General features: G+C 39.4%; 1 protein-coding gene across 2 annotated transcripts in view; it reads right to left on the bottom strand.

Annotated features, from left to right (window-relative positions):
• Window positions 1-20952, bottom strand: part of TPK1 (thiamin pyrophosphokinase 1) — a 357348-nt gene that overhangs the window by 133009 nt on the left and 203387 nt on the right. Inside the window, exon 7 of one of the 2 annotated variants that reach the window (XM_036864408.1) lies at window positions 11932-12078. The exons of the other annotated variant lie outside the window; for it this stretch is intronic. Within the exon in view, the coding sequence (XP_036720303.1) occupies window positions 11932-12078 (147 nt within the window). The remainder of the gene's footprint in view (window positions 1-11931; window positions 12079-20952) is intronic. 2 annotated transcript variants of the gene reach the window in all.

The raw sequence follows: 20952 nt of genomic DNA, 5'->3' as shown, positions 1-20952 counted from the left end.
GATCAAATGCTTTAAAAAAATGAAAAATGGGTGGAATGTGTTGCTCATTATACAATTCCTTCAAATTCTCTGTATATATGACAATTTTCATAATGGAAAAGTTGACTGGGGAGAAAAAAATGCTATGCAGATGATTTCAGTGCCCGCTCCTAAATGCACCACCCGCAGGGCATGGAAAATAATTGAAACTGGTTACTTCTCCTTCGTGCTTTTGGAGCCTCCATAAGGTGCAATGCCATTCAGAGAGGAAGTGGGGATTCTAAGAGACAGTAGCTACAAAGCAAAGGGTACAGGACTAGGTTTCCGAAAATCCCTAGACTGTTCATGGATTTTCCACGCGCTCACAACATTGTTCTATGCATAGTTTCCTCGTCTGAAAAACAAGAACAATGTACCTGTCTGCAGGCTTAACAGGGCTGCTGAGAATCAAGTGAGACAATGATGAACGTATTTCACAAACTCTCAAAGTGCTGTATCACTCTAAAAATATTCTTGGTAATTTTCCAGGCTTTCTGGTACAAAGGTTTTAGCTTTTTTTTTTTTTTACAACTCATGCATGGCTCTCAAGAGACTTCAATGGTAGATTAATACTAAGTATGTCTTCGACATTTAGAACATCCTATTTACTTGACATCTATCAGCAGTGCCTCAGTCCACTTCAGAAGACAACAGGAAATTGGGGCATCGTTAGTGTTCTATTCTCTGTCAAAGTTTAACTCTCTCTTTCGCTCTCTCTCTCCGTCTATTGATCATCTTGGTTATACTCTGCTTTGCTAACTTGGTCCCTGACTCTGATGTATTCTTATCAATGTTATTGTTAAACTATTTCATACGCATCTAAGTCAAATATCCTAATTCTGATCATGACAAAGTTATGAAGGACTAAGGGTAGCTTTTAAAAGACAACTATATAGGATAGTGGTTTTTGGAAAAAAAATCCTCCCCAAAAGACCTCCCTCTCAGTGAGATTGGGCTTGGAAGAGGTAAGATTCTTGGGGGGTGGGGGGAGAGCTGTATGCACATGTATATTACATGTGTTATATATATGCGTGTGTATGTATGAGGGTGAGGTACCTTACGCCACTCCTTGGAAGAGCTTCAAAATATCCAGCGTGAATGTATAGTTTGAAGAAGTACCCTCGAATCCCAGTCCTCCTAGCTTAACTTTATTGGGATAAGTATACCACTTTTTCTTCACTTTCAGTTTTGATTGCATTGGAGCAAATAAGATCAAAATGCTCCCCAATTCAGGGGAAAAAAGAAATCTTAATCAGATGAGAAGTCATACAACCCAGCTGGGGCTGTATGAAGCTCTTTATATAGAAGCTTTCACCGGTGCCAGTCTTCTTCCCAGAAGCTCATTTCATTTCCCTGCTGGTAACACTCAAATCACTTCACAGTTCATTGACACCGCATTGGCAACCCTTTGTTTTCAATCAAAGGAAGATGGTGAAGCAATGCTCAATTGAACTAAGTACACGTGACACAGTGTACTTGTGCCCTTGCCACAGAGGACTGTGGGGGGCGATAAAGGGAAAGATGACACTCAGCATCCAATATTCCATGACTTTACCCAGAATTGGATTATGATAAATTATGATGACAGGGCTGTGACAAACGCTGGTGCCATCGCTTCTATTGTTTTACCTGCGCACAGCATTCTTTTGGATTGCATCAAGACTCCTAACCCGATTCTCTGTCACTCATGGTTGAAAACGAAAAGGCCAACGTCCAGGTAAGTTTTTAAACAGTTTCCATTGAGACTGAATTTGATATTTCCTCCCTTGCTGCTTTGGAATCACTGAGGGATCACCCTAGGTTTTTGCTGATGGGCATCTTTCTGTAAATCTCCCTGAGTGAAAGACTTCTTTAAGGTCGAAGAACTTGTATGTTGCATGGGTGAGCGGCGGGGATCAGGGTTATCATTTCCGGCCTTTACCCCTGAAGCTTCATTGTATCCAGGCTGCTTTAAAACCTACCACCCCTGCCACCATCCTCCTCGTGTATCTGCTCAAGAGAACTAGCACACCAGCAGCCACTAACAGAAGCTGTCGCTCCTCCCCACGTGAGCTTCCAACAAACTAGGAGAAAAGCACGTGCTAAGTAGGAAATAAGTAGACAAAGTCAGAGCCTCTGACTCCCAACCTGGGATGCCCAGGCACCCTGTATTCTACAAGGGGAGGCACTAATGAACACTCCTGATAATGGCAATAGTACATTAAACTTCCTATTTATCTGGATTTGGCTACCACTGGATGAAGTATGATCGTTATTATTTCACCTTTGATTAAAAATAGGCGACTGGATTTTTTTAAGGTTCAGAAAATGAGAGAAGTTATACCCTAATGAATTTTCTTTTATGGATAAACTGCTTGAGGCCCATAGGAGAAAAAAGATTTTTAAAAATGATGAAAATAATCCAGATGAGGGAAGTTCAGAGAGGTTTATTTGGAAATTCTGGAGACAGAGAATTTGAGTAGGGGTTTAGAAGAAGAGGGTGACTTCAACAAAAAATATTTTTGGCAGAGAAAGGAGTGATTGTTGTCGGCTTGGAAAACAGGAGACAGGTCAGTTTCCCTAGGTCATGTAACACTGAAAAGATGACAGACCAGAAAGAGGCAGATGAAAAGGTCTGACTCAAAGCTTCGTGCTGATGCCCAGACCAAGGGTGCCCACGGAGAGGAGAGAAGGGCCTGTCAGGATTGTGGAGCTGGGGGTGGTCCTTCTGCTTGTTTTCGAAGACAATATGGATTTAAAACACATTGCAACATACTTCACCAGGATTTAGTGATATAATTAGCGACCATAAATGTGTAACCCATCTTAAAAAGGGTCAGCATGGCAGCTACACTTCTGGTCATCCTGGAAAAGAAATAAAGGCATAGTCCCAAACATTCCTCTTCCGGTTTTGTTTTTAACTTGGAAAATGGTCTCACCAAAATAATTTTGTAAGCCGTCATTAGTTCCCAGGTTAGTCCAAAAAAAAAAAAAAAAAAAAAAAAAAAAAAATCAACTGCTTATGAGGGAACAATGAAAAAGGGCAAACAATAATAAAGAGAAATATATGTCTACCTCCCTTCCCATTTAATACTCAGCTCAGAATAATCTGGTTCCTACCTATATTTTACCATGAAAACTGTACCTTATCAAGTCTTCCTAGCTTCCAAACTCATGATATCATTTTTTTTTTTTAATTCTTGATACCCTTGTTGATCACTCCCTTGCCTCTTGAAACTCTAAACCACCTTCGTTTCAGCCTCACTCTCTTTTAGTTCTATTTCTTCTCCTTTAAGGAATTCCCTCGAGTTCTACCACCTGCCGTGGCTCTTTACACTCTACACAGTCCTTCCAGGGTGATGAGTCCAGTCCCAGGTTTCTAATTACCACGTATATATTGATGGATCTCAAGGTACACCGCCAGGTCAGGCAGAATATTTAACCCTTTTAGGCAATTCTACTCAGTTCCCAAAACAGACCAATCTCTTTACGTCCCCAATTCGGCTGATTATCTTCCCATTTCGTTCTGTTCTTCTCACATTCTTTATTTCAAAGAAAGACAACACCCAGTTGCCTCATCCTGAATCCTAGGCATTGCACTGATTCCTCCCTCTGTGCTCCTGCAAAGACTTTTGAACCCACATCCCGACGAACTGTATCATCTCTTCTTCATGCCCATCTTTACTTAAGTTTACTTACTCACCACTCCCTTCTTGGATTTCTGAAGTAGTTGAATGGCTTCCATCTCTTCCCTAATCAATTTATCCTTCACATTGCTACCAAACTATCTAAAATGTTAATCTAACGTCATTCCCTGATAAAAACACTTAATACCTGAACTTGGCCCTCAATATAAAGACCATCTTCCTGAGAATGCAACCAAGCCCCTCGTGATCTAGAACCTTCTTACTTCTAGCTGCATCTCCGAGGCTCCCCAGGATCCAGCAATTTGGAGATTCCCCCAAAGGTGGCAAGTTCTCTAAGGCCCCCCTTGCCTTTTCACAATAAATGTCTTTATTCCTTTCTTTGCCTAACTGCCCATCAGCTAGGATCTCCCTCAGAGACTGTCCCCATTCTCACCACCAACCCTGTGCCCAGTCTGGGTTAAATGTTTTTTTCCACGCCATCCTTATAGAGCCCAGTGTTTCCTTATAAGGAGTGTAAATTTTGCTATTTACTCTTCCATCTTTTCCACTAAACTCTAAGTAGTAGAATAGAAGCAGTGCCTTTTACTTCTTCACACGCACTGCCCACCACTGTGTCTATAACATAATTGGTGCTTAAAGAAAGAATGTTTTTTGCCGAAGTATTCTATGCTGTACAACAACAAAAACAGAATCAGCAGAACAGAAAACAAACCTGCAAAATAAACACTTCATGAATGTGTGATTTCACTTCTTAGTTAAAGAAAGTTAGTTTCATTAAACACGGATAAAACCACAGAGGGAAAGTTCCTATAGAGATCTAAAGGGGACACTGGGGTGCTTACAAAATCAGAGTTGTAGAGCTCTGGAATTCTGTGGTTTTATTGCACATTAAAATTTAACGTCTGACTACTAAGAAAGGCAAATACACTGTTCTACAACAGGATAGGGTTTTGTTTTATATTTTTTAAATGCCATGTAGTGGAGGAGGAGGAAAAGCACCCGGAAGGGGACAGAAGAGGAGAGAAGGGGCATAGAAGCATTTTCCTAGAAAGCTGGGCAAGGTCTGAAGCGAGGGGAAGAAGAGGGTACTTCGGGCAGATGTGTGTCTGTGTGCGGTCTTCATCGAGAAGGATCTGCTGCCCTGGCATACAGAGCAGACAAGCCAGAGAAAAAGAGTAAGCAAAGCAAGGAGCCACTTTGAAGAGTGTTTAGGTCAGACATTGAGTGGCAGGACTTTCCCAGAGAAGGAAGCTTAGGTGGGTGTAGGACAGAGGAAGGAAGGAAGGGGGGATAGCAATTTGCCTTGTGGAAGAGGAAAGAGAGATTGAGCAGGCTCTGAGTGGCAGGCTGTTTACAGACTTGAAATGCCTAGTGGTCCTCTTCTAGGCATCGCTGCATGAAATCTACTTCATTCTCAGCATAAATTTTCTTTCAAGGAACTGCTGCGCATAACCTTGGGAAAATCACTTTACCTTTAAGTGTCTGCAATTGCTCATCTATAAAACGATCTCTCAGACTCTATACTATTTACACCAATACTGAATGGTTGTGTGCTACTGTGTAATTTATACAAAAGATTCTAAGATGCCAAGCAACAACAAAAACTGAGAAGATACAGGGGGAGAGTGAAATGATAATCCGAAGAAAGGAATTATAATTGGATAATAAATACTGAGAAGATTATCAGTGTTGTCTATAGAGTCCCCTCACTCTAAATCACTCTGAGAATCACTTCTCTGGTGTTATCACTGATGAGATGGTGCTGGACGTGTGGACAGACAGATCCAAACCCCTGGTTCTCTGCAGAAACCATCATGCACGCCAAATTTACATCATGAATATTCAGCTTCTTTCTATCAGACCATTAACATCTTTCTATCATATTCATTACCAGCATTTCAAATGTATAATGGAGAAAATGTCAGGACTTTATACAGTAAATAATTGATCTAGTGAGAGGAAAAAAACACGGAGTAGGAAACATGGCTAAGATCATGAGGAAGAAATATTTACAATGTATGTAGAAGTTTGTTCAACTGAGATAAAAACCGACAGCGTCGCTCTGTAACACCGTCCTCTTAGACATCAGACACTGGAATCCTGAACAGGGATCACTGAACGAGGTTTGGGATAACGCAAAAGGCATGCCTTATTAACTCTCGGACAGCTCATTTTTTGGTCATAAATCCTATTAACTTGTATTACCAACTGCCATAAAACTTGGAGATAAAAGATAATTTATGCTCAGTGTACAGAAGCTAATGTTTCTGGACTCCTGAGAAGCACAGGACCAGAAAATGAGAAAGTATGTATGTGAAATCTAGAGCCATCCACACCCTGCATAGTTAGTGCGACAAACACGCTCTGGGCACCTGGCTGTCTTCATGGGGAACACAGCCTAACCCGTCACTGACATCAGCGGGGTTTCATGGCTAAAATGTCTCTCACCATTTTCATAAACTCTCCTGCTCATAAAAGGGCATGATGTCTCATTAAGAACACATTTTTGGGGGGTGAAAGAGGGATGGTGACTCTTCAGGGAGGGGCTGTTAGGCATTCTATTTTTAATTTGCTATTTTAAAATGGCAGTTTGAACATCCCTTCAAAGTAAACGTTACCTACTGAGGTTTCCACTCATGATGACATCTGACCCGCAGCAAGTAAAACATGCCTAAATACAATCGAAAAGACAGTATATTCTAAAAAGTCAACCAGCTAAAAACTTCCAGTCTTCCAAATTTATATAGACCTGGAAGTACACTATTGCCTTTTTTTTTTTTAACATCTTTATTGGAGTATAATTGCTTTACAGTGTTGTGTTAGTTTCTGCTGTATAACAAACTGAATCAGCTATTTGTAATTAACAAAAATGAGTCATAGGAAGTGGACTGAAAAGAGAATTAGATGAAAGATTTTAGGCTGCAACAATCTACACAACTTTAACCGAATGGCTCTCGACATACAGGCCTGTCCCCAATGACTGACGTACCCTTAACGAACGAAGGATGATGGTTTATTTACACAACACGGTCTCACGAGAGTCTCGTATGTAGAGAAAGGAACACAGAACATTACAGAAACATTAAGATGAGTTGAGGGTTGGGAGGCTTTTTTTTAGAAAAATCAAGAGAAGCACATTTTAGTTCCATGGTCCAGGGCTATCCCAGCCACTTAACCGTCACAGAGCAAATACAAGCACTAAAACATTTATCAGCCAAACACACAGGTCCCATAAGACATCTCACACCTCCTGCTATTATCTTCAATTTCACACAACCTAGAATTATAGAACCAATTCTAGAAGACACTGTCCTCAAAAATAATACTCATAATAATTAACATTTATATTGAATTCTACCACTTTTGATATATTTTAGCAAAGTTTGATGGCAATCTCATTTAATCTGTTTAAATAACAAAGATTCTTGCTGTAGGTAGATTTTGTTATAGTTGAGGAAAATGCAGAGTGTTATTTTTGTTTAATTTCAGGGTAAAGCCACAAGGTAGGATATACCCTTAAGGTGCATCCAAGATCAATCTTATTTGGAAAGAATACTGTAGAGAGAGAGAGAGAGAGAGAGAGAGAGAGAGAGAGAGAGAGAGAGAGTGTGTGTGTGTGTGTGTGTGTGTGTGTGTGTGTGTGTGTGTGTGTATGCATACACTATGGATAATGACCAGCCTGCAGACTGTGACTTGTTTTAAGAGTTCGTCATTTCCATCTCAGCCCATTAATCCCATGAAGAAGGAAATGTAGTGCAGTGGAAAAACTGCTGAGTCAAAACACTGCCGTGTGATTCTTAGGATCTGTCCTGCTTGCCTCCCAGGACTGTTATGAAGCTCAAATGACATGCTTCTTGTACAAGTCCCCAAATTATCTCCTTTCTCAAGAATAGCTATTTGATGACTTTCAATTAAAAAGTACATTTAAAACATTTTGAAAGCATTCTTTATCTGTTACTGAAGCAAACCAGATTGATTTCCTTAGTCTAGCACCAAAATATTTGAAAATGGTTTCAGTTTACGTTTATGGTATGTCCGTCCTGATTGTGACTACAATAAGCCCTGTTAACAAGGAACAGTATCCCGTAGACATCCGTCCTGAATATGCACACTACCTAATACAGATGCATACTTTATTACATATGCCACATATAATACACAGATAAATGAAAATACATCTTACAGAGTCATTTCAGCTCCAACATTGCGTGTTCCATTTCTAGGATATAGGCTGCTTCTGTGCAATAATCAGCTTTTAATTTATTTTTAGTGTTAATCACATTTCATAAGTGTACAATTAAAACTGCTTAAAAATATGGTAGAGTGTTTAAGACTGATTCGTATCTTAAGCCCTCAAACATACTTGTTTTGGCTTTTGCAGTTGCCCTGATTGCTGTCTAACTACTCTCTCACTAAAAGTGACTGAGAAGCAGAGACCTGGGATGTGCCCCCTGGGAAAGACGAGCAGAACCAACCCTACTGAGCCCCCAGAGGAAAGTCTGTGCTAAACATTCTCACTCCTCTCATGCAATGGAGAGGGTATGGTCTTGCGTGAACTTTCTGCCTCACACTATGTAATACTTACTTGATAGGGTAAGGTAATTTTCTAGTTGTTTCAGTAAGACAAAATCAAAATGACCAGAGAGAGATTCTAGAGGACATGGTGTATGCAGGCACACTTACCATGATTACTATGGTTGGGGAACTGGGGATTCTCCTTCAACGATTAAAGTCTGACATATCATAAATGGAAAAAAAAAAAAAAGATGATTTTGTTACAGAACATAATCTCTGTCTTTGACAGAGACAATGGTCTGTGCTCAGTCATCTTCCTGGCCCACAGCCTTCCTCTCTTAGACCACCTCACACTGAGCTGGGGCAGTGTAACCGTGTTCCCACCAAAGGTGACACAAGCCACAGCCAGGCATGGCCTTTAAAAACATGCAGTGCCACTCTTTACAGTAACCTTTTTTCCCCTGCTGACTCAACATGTTCCCAATTGGCTTGGATATAAAATGGAGGATACTGCCCAAATCACACCAGATTTTCCATGAATGAGAAAAAAAATTAAGCTTAATCTCAGTTAAGCCTCTGAGATTTGGGGGTTAATTATCACTGCAACATACACAGGGTAGATTAGTACCCTGGCCAACTGACAACAATAAAAAAAGCTAGAAAAAAATTAAAGGGAATCTTTCAAAATGCATCAAACATCTTTTTCTTTTTTTCAAAGAATATTCAAAAGCCAAAAACTAAGTTTTGATTGAAAAAGAACACCAATCTACCTTTCACCTTACAGGCATTTGATTTTTACCAAATCAGATGAACTTGAGTTTCGGTTGCTTAGGCCTCCAAGTATGGAAGGTCATTAGGAGAGCAAGCCTGAGCAACCTAGGAGTGTAAAAGGAGACTGCACCACTTCAGCGGAGATTCTCAGAGACAAGACGAATATAAAGGATACTCCCATGTGAATGCTAGGAAAGCTGTCCAGCCAAACCTTGGCTAAGAAGAGGAACAAGTCTTCCTTGGGCATCTGTAATTGGAAGTCAAACTCCCAGCAGAATTAGCTTCAAAATACATACCACTGAGATGGTCCAAAAAAGTCTCAAACAAAAGGTCCTAAGTTATTAGTGCCTATAAATAACTGGGTTGGAAGTCCACTCTGAATTCTCCTTGGACTCACTTTTAACTCCTTCTATAACTAATTCCCACAGGTAAAGTTCTCAGAAATATGAGGTCATGGCTAAAAATCACAAAATACGGAATGAATCAAGGTTACAAAATAGAAAAGCAAAAGAGAACATAAAAGATAGATGACTTATAAAGACTGCAGATATCAGAATTTTTCTAGACTATAAAGGAAGTAGGACAACTATGTTTTAAGAGTTTTTAAAACGTGAGTAAAGGGAAAGCTTGTAAGAGAGATGAATCACGGCAGGAATAGCCTTTGCTACTGAAAGGATGAGTTTAGTAGCAAAATAGAACAGCTAACGCAGAAGAGTGAAGTGGATTGCAGAGGTGATGAGGAACTTCAGAACGCAGCCCAGAGAGATTAAGACAGAAAATACAAGAGACAAGTTCTGAGATATATATGATACAATTAGAGGATCACATATATGCTTAATTGGAGTTGCAGAAGAAGGGAGAAAGAAAACGAGGGATGAGACAATATTTGAAAACATAATGGTTCAGAGTTTTCCAAACTGAGGACAGACAGCAATCTACAGATGGAGGAATTCCAAGAAATCCCAAGCTGAATACATTTTAGGAAGTCTACAATTATACAATGAAGATATAGAATACCACAGATAATGAAAAGATCTTAAGAGCAGAAGTCATTTTTAGATGTGGTTTTTGCTATCAGTTAATCTTCCAATTTTACTTTGCAAAAATCATTGCACTCCATCTCGTTACCTCTTAGCCAGAGTGTTTACATAGAGACAAGTTACAGTTGACTATTTTAGCATTCACAGCATCATAAAATCATTATAAAATGATAAAGCTCAATGCTTCACAACTGTAGAGAGTTTCACGCTTCAGAAACTGTTGGGAAAGTCCAGGTGTTTAAAAAACATCTAATTAGAAATCTAAGAAGCGTATCTGTGCATGTCAGACTGCTAACTGAAATCTTCTAATGATTTCCCATAGCTTATGGCAAACAAGTTCACACTGTAGTATGTAGAGTTCAAGGCTCTTCAGAGGCAGGATCCAAAGTAGTCTTCTGAGTCTGATTTTCGATATTTTCCATATGGCTGCTCAGAATTACCTGTAGATGCCACAACGTGCCCTTCAGCTCTATCTTTCTTTAGTGGCTCCTTCTAACTGGAATGACTTTCCCATCATCTTCAATAACAGACATCCACTCATCCTTCGAGAGTCTGCTGAAACGTAAGCTCAACACCATCTATGTTCCATGAAAGGAAGGGTTTTTTTTGTTGTCGTTGTTGTTTGCTGCTGTATCCCCAGAAAAGTACCTGACATATAGCAGGTACTCAAGAAATATTTCTTGGGGATTCCCTGGTGGCCCAGTAGTTAGGACTCCAGGCTTTCACTGCCGAGGGCCGGGGTTCAATCCCTGGTCAGGGAACTAGGATCCCACAAGCCATACAGCAGCCAAAAAAAAAAAAAAAAAAAAAAATTGTTGAATTAATTAAGTAAATAAAATGTGAGTGCCTCTGTGAAGCATTTCCTTACACACCCATGACCAGATTATATAATCTTTCATCATCTTTATGTACTAACCTTTTGACCTTGCTTTATGTCTGTGTTTTATAAATGTCTTCTTCACTAGACATATACTAGAGAGTAAAGAACATATGTTACTATTTCTGTTTAATCTTCAATTGCCCAGCAGTGCAACAGGTAGGTAGCAGGCACTCCATAACTGTTTGTTGACCAAATAAATGGACACTATGGAGTTTGAAAACCAAATTCTTCAGCTTCCTTTTCGCATCTCACAGGAAGTATTCCAGAAAGCAACAAAGCCAGGCAATGCAAAGAGCCAGAAAAAAATGCACAACTGGCTGAACGATGGTAAGCATGCATTATACTTGCCATATTAACCAAACAACAGTTTTTAGGTAATGACAAGCTACAGATGATGAATAGCAGATGGACTGAAAGCAAAGCTATAAGTAGCACATTACACTGAGAGGCAAAAAAGAAAAAAAACAACAACTGTCCACTGTGTTTAAAAAATGTTGCCAAACAATCATTTTTCAAACTGAAATACACTCATCAACCTCATAAAACATGTTTATATAATAAGAATTCTGTTCTAAGCACTACACTGATAGAAAATTTCCTTGATGTTTATCATTGGAAATGAATGACATCATCACGAGAGTGAAATTAACAAGCAAGCAACTTATGAACAGTAAAAGCTCAAGACTTTAAGTGCTTAACAAAATCAAATACAGTTTCCAATTATAACGACAACACTGAAAATATACAAGAATGCCATTTGAAATGTTTGCCAAGCTTTGTGCTTTCTCTGCTGAGATTTTTCTCAAGTGGCACTCACATTCAGCTGCTCAAAATGCAAAAATGCTAAATTTAATTCTTAGTCAATTTAATTTAAAAACATTTTTTTCTTTTTGGTTTTGTTTTTCTGAGTACAATGAGGCTTCTCCTCCACCTGTTTCCCATTCAGCCACAAGTAATTAAACATGTCAACTTCACTCACAGTTCAAATACATAAACGGGGCAGGTGTTTTCTCCTTGTGTACGAAAATGTTACAGGTTTTGTGGAAGCAAAGCGCTGACATTGTATTTAATCCTCACTTACCGGCTGGAGCAGGTAGATGAGAGATTCCTCTTGGATTATTATAATTGGCAAAGGAGTGATTCGAGTTGCTTGGAACAAAGTGCTCACTGACGCCATAATCTGGTCAAAACGCCCAGCAAGTCCTCCCAAGGTCACAATCATATCTACCTAAGAGAGCAAAGGAAAACCAGCAGTCACATATTTAAGGACTTTTAAAAAAATAAATTAAAAAATAATTAAATAACATCAAACACTTCCATAGAGCTCTCAGTACCCTATTTTATTAGATAAGCCATGAAGAAATGGCAGACATCGTTTGTGTTGTTCAGATGAAGGAATTAAGTCACAAGATTGGTGAGTGGCAGTCAGGCTTCAATAGGTTTTCCCATCTGCCTATTCACCTGGAAAACTAGCCAACTCTTCCTTTAAAACTCTGTTCCATGTCCCTTCCATGTGGAAGTCTCCCTGATTTCACAATTGGTGCCTCTCCCATCCACTCCTCACGGCATCCCTGTGGGCACTTTGATCACCCAACAGTGAGTGAGTCCCCCTTAGAACCCAGGTATCTTAAGGACTTGTACTGGCTTTTCACCGAACCTAGTAAGTTGCCTAAACTCTCTGTACCTCATTTTTATGTTTACATGTAAAAACTGGATAATAATTACCAATTGAGAGGGTTGTTGGGGGGATTAAATGAGGTAACTAAATGGGTTAATAAGTGCAAAGCATTTTTTTTAATTAATTAATTTATTTTTGGCTGTGTTGGGTCTTCGTTTCGTGCGAGGGCTTTCTCTACTTGTGGCGAGCGGGGGCCACTCTTCATCGCGGTGCGCGGGCCTCTCACTATCGCGGCCTCTCTTGTTGTGGAGCACAGGCTCCAGACGCGCAGGCTCAGTAGTTGTGGCTCACGGGCCTAGGTGCTCCACGGCATGTGGGATCTTCCCAGACCAGGGCTTGAACCCGTGTCCCCTGCATTAGCAGGCAGATTCTCAACCACTGTGCCACCAGGGAAGCCCAGTGCAAAGCATTTAAAACATGTTCACAACACAGTGATTGTTTAAAAAGTGTTAGCTACTCATCTATTGTATTATTTTCAGTATATTACATTTATATGACTATTTTTATTACTGTTACATGTCGTTTGGTATGTTCTTTCTTTTCATTCAACACTTTAAGCAAAGCATTTCCTATGACTACAGTATAGTTTGTTTCAATGTTCCCCTGTTGTTGAAAATACATTTCCATGATATTTGTATAGAAAATGACCGCGATGCTTTCCTGACACAGAAGACAATGGTTAAAGGACGGCTGCAGGGCAGTGGGGGGGGGGCAGAGCAGCAGTCTCCTCCTGCGTAAGGCAGCTGGCCCAAGGTCTTCAGGAGAGTGAAGAAGAGGCCCTGCCTGGTCTCGTTCCTTCTGCTGGTCAGCCTGATCTTGTGCTGTATCAGCAGAGTCAAAGCTGGTATACTGGTCAGGAAAAAGGAAAGACTGAAGGGCTTAGTTAAAATATTACAAGAAAACCTTACATACAATAAAAACTGACAGCTATAATCACTCTACCTGGAATAAAATAGAAATTATTTACAGATAGGAAGTATTTGGCCTTTAGTTTTAAAATAGTGCATTTTAAAAGCTCAGGTAACATTTGGTCTGAAGAAGGCATGATTTTAGAAGAGTAACACGTCACCCCAGCACCGGTATAACCTGTTCAGTCTCTAGAGGAACAGTAAGAGGCTTAAGCTCCATAAAGCCAAAGGCTGTGCTTCTCTGGTCCACAGGTTGTGGCCCTGGTCCTCTGCATAGTGCCTAACATGTACAAGGCCTCAAATGTCTGATGAATGAATAAGTGAAGACACTGCAAGAAAGAACTAGTCAGCCTAAGGAAGAACGAGATTAATTGCCATACTACAGGAATATATAAATCAGAATGGGATTCCATAAAAACATAAAAAAGTAAACTACACAGAAAAATTAAGAAATTTGGAATGAGTTTCCTATTTTTGACCTTTTCAGAGTATAGGGAGAATATACTTTTATTCTTTTGAACTTTTATTTTGAATAAGATGCTCAGGTCAAAGCTAGAATATTTTAAGACAAGTATACCACACATCTAGAGGATCTAATATTTTCTTTGGAGATCTTTCTAGAACTCTGAGAATTAGATTTGAGGCAGAGGAAGGCCGTGCACTCTAGGAAGCATGTATTACTCCTAATACACAGGTGAAGACTGGGACATCTTAGTCTTCAGAAGAAACTTACAAACCTTTGTTTGGGGTATCAAATCCGGTAATCGCTCCTGGTCGTGTTTAGGAAACCTTATTAGTAAAGCCACTCCAGACTGGAGGGGAAAAGGCCCAGAAATTATATAGGACCTCAGAAGAACTAAAGAGAATTTGCTTTAAACTGAAGAGAAAGACACTAAAAGAAGTTATATATGAAATATAAAGTAGAGAAAGTTCTAAGGCTCTAGTAAAAAGCACATGCATAGTCCTATCTACATAATCCTAAATTCATATCAGAATCAAGGCCTGATGATAAAATAGTTTATTCACTATGCAGATTCTGGAATCTTTTTTTTAGGTTCTCAATTTTTCATTACTATACTCCAAGCCTTGAGGGATCCCATAACCTTTAAGGCTGAAACTTAATCCACATCTTCCACACTGGGATATCATGATGAATCAGCAATATCTGTAAACCAGTCATTGAATTTTTCAGAATAAAGAAGCAGCGAGATTACTTCTCATCACTACTCATTTTCCCCACAGGAAGTATTTATATCCAGACTGATCAAAAACATTAGAGGATCAATGCAAGCTGCAGGGCGGGCAGGAGGAGCCAGCCCAGGGCTGTTTCTGTAGTTCCTCAGCTCTGGTTAGAAGTAGGACATCTGATATTCACAGAGATAGAAGAAAGAAGACAGACACCAACCCCGTATATTTACATAAGACTTTACAAGCCTAGATTTATGCCTTTAGGACAGCAATGCCACTGGGAAAGAGTGTTCAATCGAAAGCAGGCTATTTACAGACTGCCAGGATACCTTTTCTATCTGGATCCAAAGCCCTGTGCATTTACTTCTTACATTACCCAGTGTACTGTAAATTTTTAAAACATGGTATTTTCTGGATGCCTCAGCATCCCCACAAACAGGCTGTAAGCACCTGGCACAGAGGACCAGGTGCACCAGGGTGAGAGTATGGTCTCTGTCACAAGTTCTCCTTTGTGCCCTCCTCTGACTGACCTAGTGACATTCAAACACACCAGTGACAGCCTCTCAAGCTTTTGCTTGTGTCCCCACCCAGACCCCCCAAAAGGCACTTCTCTCTCTGCTGGCTCCCCACCTGCTTGGTTAAGCTCACACCCTGTGCCCTCCTCCCATGAGGCCCCTGCATGGCCCACTGCCTGCCTTCCTCTCTAGGATCTGTGAGCATTACAGCCCTTTAATTCCATACGCCTCTCCTTGGTGCCAACTCCGCATCTGCATGTGTCTGCACCAGGTTGATCAACAAAACCCACCAATTATTCTTTACAGCACACCCAGTTACACTTTGTTACGACTGCTGATGTACTTGTATATCTCTCCATCTAGAGGAGGCCTATCAATCACAGATGCCAGCCGCAGCGTGTGCGACATGGCAGACAGCAAGCATTTACTGAGCTTCCCTGAAGCATAGAAAATCAGGGAAAATTGAATAAATAACCAGAGAGGCAAGAAGCTGATTATTAGGCTGAGTTAACGTCATCTAAATCCTACAAAACAGTACTTCCCTACTTGGCAAGGATTCTAACAGTTAGTAGCTTTTGAAAAGAGTAACTTATTTCACATGTGTTACCCCGGGTAGTATTTATGGATCATTTACCATGTGTTAGCTACTATTCTAAACACTTAGGATAGATCAGTAAACAAGACAAAAACCCCTGCCTTCATGGAATTGATATTCAAATGGAGGACAATATATGTATAACTGAATCACTTTGCTGTACACCTGAAACTAACACAACATTGTTAATCAACTATACTCCAATATAAAATAAAAATTAAAAATAAATTAATTAAAGAAACAGATGGAGGACAACACGCAATTAATAAAAATAGAAAATAAGTATATTAGTTGGGATGTGAAAAGATGGCGAGTCCTACAGGGGAATAAGACAGTAGGAAAAGAGAGATGAAAAATGCTAGGCTGGGAAGAGCTCCCACTTCAAACAAGATAGCCAGGGCAGGCTCCATCGGAAAGGTAAGAGAGGAGCAGCAAAGACCTGAAGGAGATGAGGGAACCAGTCAGGTACAGACACCTGGAGCCAGACCCATCAGAAAACAGACTGCAGTAAGGCCCTGAAGCAGTGACGTGGCCCCAGGCATTTTCAAAGAATGTCAGGAGGCTAGTCGTGAGAACTGAATGAGAAATTAGTAGGAGGAATCATTAAAATCTAAATGCTAGATCTGTATAGAGCCTTGGTAAGCCACGGTAAAGTCCTCACTTTTATTAGCATTAAGTGGAAAGCCATTTTGAGCAGAGGGGGGACACGATGTATATATTTTTAAAAGTCACCATGCTGGGTGTCTGGAGAACAAACTGTGTGGAGGCAAAGAAGAAAACCAGGAGATCGTTAAAGAGATCAGCACAGTCATACAGACAAGAGACAACTTTGCTAGCCCCATCACTTCATCAAAAACTACCACCAGTGGCATCCTATTGCAAAACCCAACGGTCAGTTCTCAGTTCTGACATTATTGGATCCATGAGCAACATCTGACAAGTTTATCCTTACCTCCTCCTGGATGAAGTCTCTTCCAGAAAGATGGGCTTCCAGCAAACCATACTGCCTTGATCTCACTGGTTGTGTCTTCTCAGGAACCAACTTAACATCTTTGGAGTGGTCCAGAGCAAGGTCCTTAATTCTATTCTGTCATTACATCCCCTCCCTTGGTGTTCTCAGGCAGCCTTGTAGCTTTAAATACCATCAATGTCAGCACTTCCTAACTGTGTATCTTCAGTCCAGACCTCTCTCCTCAATTCCAGCCTCATATATTCAATTGCTTACTTGACATCTGCATTTGGAATCCAATAGAGATCTCCAAGGTTATATGATCTTTCCCTCAATCACAATCTCCCACTGTCTTCCCCACATCGGTTGCTCCAGCCAAAACTCCCAGAGTCGTTCTTGACTCCTCTCTCTCACGCCCCTTATTTATTCTCTAAGGAAGTTCTACTGGTTCTAAGTTCAGTACATATCCAAAATTTCTCCCCTCCTCACTACCTACAACCTCATCACAACCATGGCCACCAAAATCCATCAGAGGATGTGAGCCAACGTTATATCTCATGGAAACACTGCAATAGCCTCCAACAGATCTCTGCTTCTGCCCTTATTTCTCCGCTGTCTAGTCTCAATACAGTATCAAAAACAATCCTGTTAAAATGTAAGTCAGATTATGACACTCTTCTGTTCAAAATCCTCCAATGGTTTTCTAATGATTTTTCTTAATAAGACATCAAAGCCTGAAATATTGGATATCCAGGTGTCTCTCTGGTCTCACCTATTTCCGTTCTCTTCCTCCTCTCGGCTCCAATCATAATTCCTTCCTCCTTTTTATCTCTTGAAGACACAAGAGTCCTTTCTATATCTTGAAGACACAAGAGTCCTTTCTATCTCTTGAAGACACAAGAGTCCTTCCTACTTCAAGGACTTTGCATTTGCTGTTCTTTCTTCCTAGAATGCATTATCCTCAGATATTCACATGGCTAGCTTCTTTACTTATTTCATTGACTATCTATCAAAAACTTTCCCCTCTTCCATGCCAACAGATCATATCCCCATTCCCTGATTTAAATTTTCTCCTTAGTACCTCTCATTATCTAACCCCATGCTAAATATTTTATTTATTTAGCTTGTCTTATTATGTGTCACTCTAATTAGACTAAAATTAAATGATGGCAGAGATTTTTCTGTCTCTAGTGTTTAGAATACAGCATGGCACATTATTATGTACCTGTTGGTGTCTCAAATATTTGTTGAATAAATGGAGAAATAAAACAAGGGGTGAAGGATGGTGAACGCGCATGGTCAATGGATCAGAGTACTGGTGGAGTCGAAGAATTGCTGAAGTCAGGGGCAAACGGGTGAGTCAAATGGATAAAACAGAGATTATGGAGGGTTTACAAATCTTGGTATAGACAAGGTCTAGGTATATTCATACAATTAACTGAAGTAAAGAGGCAAACAATATAACTAGAGGGGATAAGTTTAAGGAAACAAGAGATCAGTGTACTGGAAGGTTCATTCAAGTGTGTATGGAATTTACCATGAATTAAAACAGTACTGTTGAAAAAAATTATTGGTGACCTAGACGTTAACTTCATCAAGACAAGCAGGAAAATGACCAGGATTATAACACATGACGACTACAGCAACGAGCAATAAGGATGATAGAACCTGAGGACATGAGATTCAGAGCTGGAGTTTTTAGGGGAAAAGAGGAATCTAAGAATCAAATAGAACAGCACTGTCCAATGGCAATACAATAGGAGACACATATCCAATTTAAAATTTTCTAGTGGCTACATTTAAAAAAGTAAAAAGAGGTAAAATTTTTAAAATGTGTATTGTTTAATGTACTATATCTAAAATATCATTTTAACATGTAACCTGTATTAAACATATTGAGGTGTGGGGAAAACTAGATAATTATATACAGAAGAATAGATCTGAACCCCTATCTCATACCACCCACAAAAATTAACTTGGAATGGATTAAAGACTTAAACATAAAACCTGAAACCATAAAACTCTTAGAAAAAAACATAGGAAAAAAGGTCCTTGACATTGGTCTTAGCAACAATTTTTTTAGATATGACACCAAAAACACAAGAAAAGCAAAAACAAATGAGTGGGACTGCATAGATCTAAAAACCTTTTGCAAAGCAAAAGAAACAATTAACAAAATGAAAAGGCAACCTATGGAATGGGAGAAAATATCTGCAACCATCTCTCTGATAAGAAGTTAATATCCAAAATATAAAAGGAACTCATACAGTAGCAAAAAAACAAACAATCCAATTAAAAAATGGGCAGAGGATGTGAAGAGACATTTTTTCAGAGAAGATATACAAATGGCCAACAGGTACATGCAAAGATGTTCAACATCACTAAACATTAGAGAAATGTAAATCAAAACCACAATGAGATATCACCTCATACTAGTTAGAATGGCTATTATCAAAAAGACAAGATCCTACTGTAGAGCACAGGGAACTATATTCAATGTCCTATGATAAACTGCAACAGAAAAAAATATAAAAAAGAATGTATATATATACATATATGTATAACTGAGTCACTTGGTTGTACAGTAAATATGACCACAGCATTGTAAATCAATTACACTTCAATAAAATAAAATTTTTTAAAAAGACAAGAGATAACAGGTGTTGATAAGGATATAGAGAAAAGGGAACCCTTGTACACTGTTGGTGAGAATGGAAATTGGTGCAGCCACTATGAAAACAGTATGGAGGTCCCTCAAAATATTAAAAATACAACTTCTATATGACTCAGCAATCAAACTCTCTTCTGTTTCTTCTGGGTATATATATATACCCAGAAGAAACAGTGTGTGTACACACACACACACACACACACACACACACACGCATACACACAAGAAGTCATTATCATCTTCCCATGTTCACAAACATCCTCCCATGTTCACTGCAGCGTTATTCACAATAGCCAAGATATGGAAACAACCAGACAACCAAAGTATCTGTCAACAGATGAATGGGTAAAGAAGATGAAAAAATATGTGAGATATATTCATATATATGTATATACATATATATGTAACATACACACACACATAAATATACATGCACACAATGGAATAGTCTTCAGACATGAGAAAGAAGGAAATCCTGCCATTTGTGACAACATGGATGGACCTGGAGGATGTGAGATGCTAAGTGAGATAAGTCAGACAGAGAAAGACAAACACTGTATGATCTCCCTTACGTGTGAAATCTAAAACAGCTGAACGCAAAGAGAGGATAATGTCAGTTGTCAGCAGTTGCGGGGTGGGGAAAGTAAGGTGATACTGGTCAAAGGGTACAAACTTCCAGTTGAAAGATGAGTAAGTTCCAAAGATCTAATGGACAGCATGGTGACTATACTTAACAATACTGTATTGTATATTTGAAAGTTGCTAAGAGTAGATCTTAAAAGTTCTCATCACCACAACAACAAACAAAGGTAATCATGTGAGGTGATGGACTTGTTAACTAACTTTATTACTGTAATCATTCTGCAATATATATGTGTATTAAATCATCACGTTGTACACCTTAAACTTACACAGTGTTATATATCAATTATCTCATTAAAGCTGGAAAAAATATTGAGACATTCTACATTTTTTCCCACTTGGGTTTTCAAAATCCTCAATGTACTTTACAGTAATGGCACATCTCAATTTAGGGTAGCTACACTTCAAGGGCTCAGGTGGCTAGTGGCTAGAGTTTTGGACCACACAGGTCTAGAAATGGCGAACAGGAGTGAAGACACCCACCCCTAATTCTGGGGACCATTCTAGAAAAAGCAGCAGGAGAAATGACAAAACAAAACAACAGCACTACTATGGCTGCAGAGAATTGCTGTCCTTAGAAAAAAGCCCAGTTTCTGTTGGAATTAGATGTGAAGACATTGTGAATACAGGGGATTTTTAACAAGGATGGACCACGAGTTTCAGAGGGCACTGAGAGAGACAGCATACATATTCCAGGGCAAGTCTGTTTATTTTAGAACACATCTACCGTTCTCTAAAGAATGTAAGCTACTCTCAGAGACCAACACATTTTCTATCGGTTGTGATCCATTAAAGAGTCAGTGTGTGTAACTCTAAAAAGTGTTGTTACAATCCTGTTAGCTCTGCGGATAAAATATTTTAAATAATATATTTGTGCACACATAACACGAGAACATACCTATGATGCCATATTCTGTAATATAAAAATGTTAAAAATCAATTTCTAATTGATATCT

The sequence above is a fragment of the Balaenoptera musculus genome, chromosome 9, assembly GCF_009873245.2.
Source record: "Balaenoptera musculus isolate JJ_BM4_2016_0621 chromosome 9, mBalMus1.pri.v3, whole genome shotgun sequence".
Taxonomy (NCBI): domain Eukaryota; kingdom Metazoa; phylum Chordata; class Mammalia; order Artiodactyla; family Balaenopteridae; genus Balaenoptera; species Balaenoptera musculus.
The sequence above is the reverse complement of the archived record's forward strand: the minus strand, read 5'-3'. Positions and strand labels throughout refer to the sequence as shown.